Genomic DNA, 3,529 nt, shown 5'->3' with positions numbered 1-3,529 from the left:
TGAATAGTTTTAGGTTGAAATAGAATATGTATTAGAGTTTTATGAAATATAATAGTTTGTTTAGATATTGTTTATATTATGATATATAATATACATATGCATTAAGTTTAAATATAGTAAAATTGAAAAAAAAATATAAAAAAATTAATATATATAACGATGTGGTGTGGTGTGGTACGGTTTGAACTACATTTATAAAATTCAAAAGCACAAATTGCATTGTACCGCGTGGTTTGACAAAAATGTAAACCGCAACCACACCGCAAAGAGTTCCAAATAATAAATTACAGTGTGGTTTGGTGCGGTGCGGTGTAGTGTGGTGCGGTGTAGGCGATTTATGCAGTGTGAGCGGTTTGATGAACACTCCTAAATATAATCTTAGTCAAATGTTTTTAAATATAACAAAAATATTGTTAAGTTTATTAATTAATAAATTAAAAGTATAAAATAAAACATAAGCTTAATTAACAAAATATAAGTCCGAAAAATATACTTTTTTTAAAGCAAAATTGCCATCTTGAAATTTACCTTAAGCATGTAAGTTAATATAAATTAATTTCAATCACAACATAATACAAATTCCAATGAAATTTACATTTTAAAATAGAAAAAATATATTAAATATATCAATAAGAAAAATATTAACAATAAAGTAAAAATAATAATGGATTAGCAGTAGAACAAAATTATACAAAACTTCATCATAAGATAATGTGTAAAAATTAATTATTTTTCACTATATCTCTTCACAAATTAAAAATAACAAAATTATACAAACAAAAATGGCCAAGAGCGAGTACTGATCAACTTACATTCGCGCGAAGATGAGAGATGTATATAATTTTTGTGATATAAATACGGAGCTTCTGTTTCGTTTGCGGTTGACACATGAAAAAGCGCCTACTTTTCATTGTCACCTAAACCCCTCTCCTCTCCTTTTCAAGAGCAAAAACCCCTCCCTTCCCTCTCCGCCCAAAATGAGCGGAGCTCTAATGAGGAACGCTGCCACCATCCCACGCCTCTTCAAGAAGTATTCCATCACAGACATCCTTCTTGCGGCCGAGCCCATAGGAGCTCCGGCAGCCACTTTCGTAAGAACCCAACAATCACTTCACCAGTCGTCTAGAGCTTTCGTTCGTTTTCCTCAGTTTTTAAGGAAAGCCAAGGAGTTTGAGCTCTCTCCTTCTTCCTTTTCCTCCGCTTTCTCTTCGTCTTCGTCGTCTTCCTCCGCCGCCGCCAAGGAGGTTGGAATCATCGGTTGGTATCTGGGCATGGTCAAATGTCGCCCTATTCTTACCAAAAGTGTCACTTCGTCGCTTATTTACATCGCCGCTGATTTGTCTTCTCAGGTACTATATGTTATCAAGCTTACCATTTTGGGACTTTTAACAAAATAAAATCATATATGTTTATATTTGGTTTCGTAGAAGAACAATTTGACCTCATTAATTCAGATGTTTTGAAGTTAGGCTTAGGCTAAACATATTGTTGTTTATTTGGTTATAGAAAAAACTCTCTACTACTTAGATGAAATGAAATGGGGTTCTTTTCATTGTGTTATTGTTGCCTATGTGTGATTATATGAACATTTTGATTTAATGGGTAGTTGGGTTAGAACCGTTTTATGCTTATCCAAATGGGGTTTAGATGTGTTGGGATTGGACTCTGTCTGTGGTGTAATACATTTGGTTTATAATTTTAGAAGGGACCAATGTCTTAGCACCTAGATGAATACGGATGCTAATGTATTAGGGGTTTTCTTTTTTCATTCCTTCCAAAGATTTGGTCGCTTTCTTTGGTCGCTAGCTACTTATGATAGTTGAAGTTAATTAATCTTTATCATGCTTATACGAGATTTTGTTTCTTATTTCAACAGACAATAGCTCAAAAATTGTTAGACTCTTACGACTTCTTGAGGACTTTACGTATGGCTGGATATGGACTGCTAGTTTTAGGACCTTCACTGCATTTTTGGTTCAACTTTATGTCAAAACTGTACCCAAAACGTGATCTATTGTCTACATTGAAGAAAATGGCTATGGGGCAGGGAATATATGGACCTACGATGACTGTGATTTTCTTCTCCCTTAATGCTCGTTTACAAGGTAAGTGTTTCTTTCTTTATACAATGAATATTATTGTGTTATGTTGTTTGTAGACATAAAGTTTAGAATTTCCTGACAGATCCTACGATTCTTTGATTCAATATTAGTTTAGCTGGAAATTTTCTCGGATCTTCGTTTATGTTACTATTAAATGACATTCGTAATTTATGATCATCATATTTTTGTTGATTAGTTATAAATTGTAAAGATTGAGAATGTGTTATCTATACGTGCTTTTCTTAAGTTTGAAAGTTGGTTATGTTTCTAAGTTAGTTGCCATTATTGCCTAGTCCAGGTGAAACCGGCTCCGAGATTGTTTCACGGTTAAAAAGAGACTTGTTCCCTACATTGTTAAATGGAGTTATGTACTGGCCCATGTGCGATTTCATCACTTTCAGATTCATTCCTGTCCATCTGCAGGTGCCCTTTTTGAATTTCTTTTTCTAGTTTCATTCATGAAATTTTAAAAATGGAATCTAGTTGTGGACTCCTTGTCATATAAATTCAGGTCTCAAATCCAAAAATATTGGATGAAAACCTGTTCATTAGTTTCAAGCTCTCTATTGACTAATACTGCTTGGTTCTTTCGTTTTGACAGCCATTAGTGAGCAATTCATTTTCATATCTATGGACCGTTTATATGACATACATGGCGGGTCTAGAGAAAGCAACGGTAACTACAGCTGATTGACCAAACAGACCATTTCTCTTTACTCATGTCGAAGCTTTTAACTTTAGTCTCAAAAGAATGATGATGTGAATCAGAGAGCAACCTATGAATCATCTGTAGCTTATGTGAGTATTGTTGGAACTTGGAAACAGACGTTTGTATTAACTTGCAATATATTATCTGATAATCTTAGCAAGTAAGCCATTACACAGATATAAGTATATAATATGTATAGCGAGAGAAAGGAGACAGATTCCATTTCAAAAAGAAAAAAGAAAGGAGATTAATCCAATTATATAACCATGTTTAGAAGTAAAAAAAAAACCATGTTTAGAAGAAACATTAATGTTAACACTGTTTTTCGTCAACTTGAGAACATAAGGGCATGCATTCAAGAATAGAGATATAATCAAATAAATAACACCATATTTTATAGTGGTTCGGTCCAAAAAAGTAGGTCCACTTAGTCACTTTTATTAATATTTAAGCTTGAAGAATTATAGTTTTCAGCGAACTTGCATCGTCAGTTGTTTTATAGTCCTCATTTGCTTTACATTTCATAAGGATTGTTTATACAAGAATGGAGTTTCGACATTATGAATTGTCTTTTCTATTTCTATCCCATCTCCTCTTATTTATAGTAAGGAGTTTATGATTACAATTAGATTATGGACTTAAGTTATTGGGCTTGGCCTGTAAATAATACAAATACAATTATATTTGATAAATGACAACTTTGTATTTCTTTGCTAAC

The 3,529-nt window shown here is 33.0% G+C and overlaps 1 protein-coding gene across 1 annotated transcript; it reads left to right on the top strand.

Annotated features, from left to right (window-relative positions):
- Positions 1-874: 874 nt before the first annotated feature.
- On the top strand, positions 875-3,115 carry LOC133796184 (protein sym-1-like). The gene is made up of 4 exons (XM_062233667.1): positions 875-1,349; positions 1,877-2,105; positions 2,401-2,525; positions 2,704-3,115. The coding sequence occupies exons 1-4, from the start codon at positions 978-980 to the stop codon at positions 2,794-2,796; spliced, it is 819 nt and encodes a 272-aa protein (XP_062089651.1). The 5' UTR covers positions 875-977; the 3' UTR covers positions 2,797-3,115.
- Positions 3,116-3,529: the final 414 nt, after the last annotated feature.

The sequence above is a fragment of the Humulus lupulus genome, chromosome 1 (assembly GCF_963169125.1).
Source record: "Humulus lupulus chromosome 1, drHumLupu1.1, whole genome shotgun sequence".
In the NCBI taxonomy this organism is placed as follows: domain Eukaryota; kingdom Viridiplantae; phylum Streptophyta; class Magnoliopsida; order Rosales; family Cannabaceae; genus Humulus; species Humulus lupulus.
The sequence above is the reverse complement of the archived record's forward strand: the minus strand, read 5'-3'. Positions and strand labels throughout refer to the sequence as shown.

What these genes read in the sequence shown, in the direction of transcription:
- LOC133796184 (XM_062233667.1), top strand. Translation starts at nt 978, where the DNA reads ATGAGCGGAGCTCTAATGAGGAACGCTGCCACCATCCCACGCCTCTTC. An exon ending in CCTTAATGCTCGTTTACAAG is followed by an intron (nt 2,106 to 2,400) that starts GTAAGTGTTTCT and finishes TGCCTAGTCCAG; the next exon opens with GTGAAACCGGCTCCGAGATT. An exon ending in TCATTCCTGTCCATCTGCAG is followed by an intron (nt 2,526 to 2,703) that starts GTGCCCTTTTTG and finishes TCGTTTTGACAG; the next exon opens with CCATTAGTGAGCAATTCATT.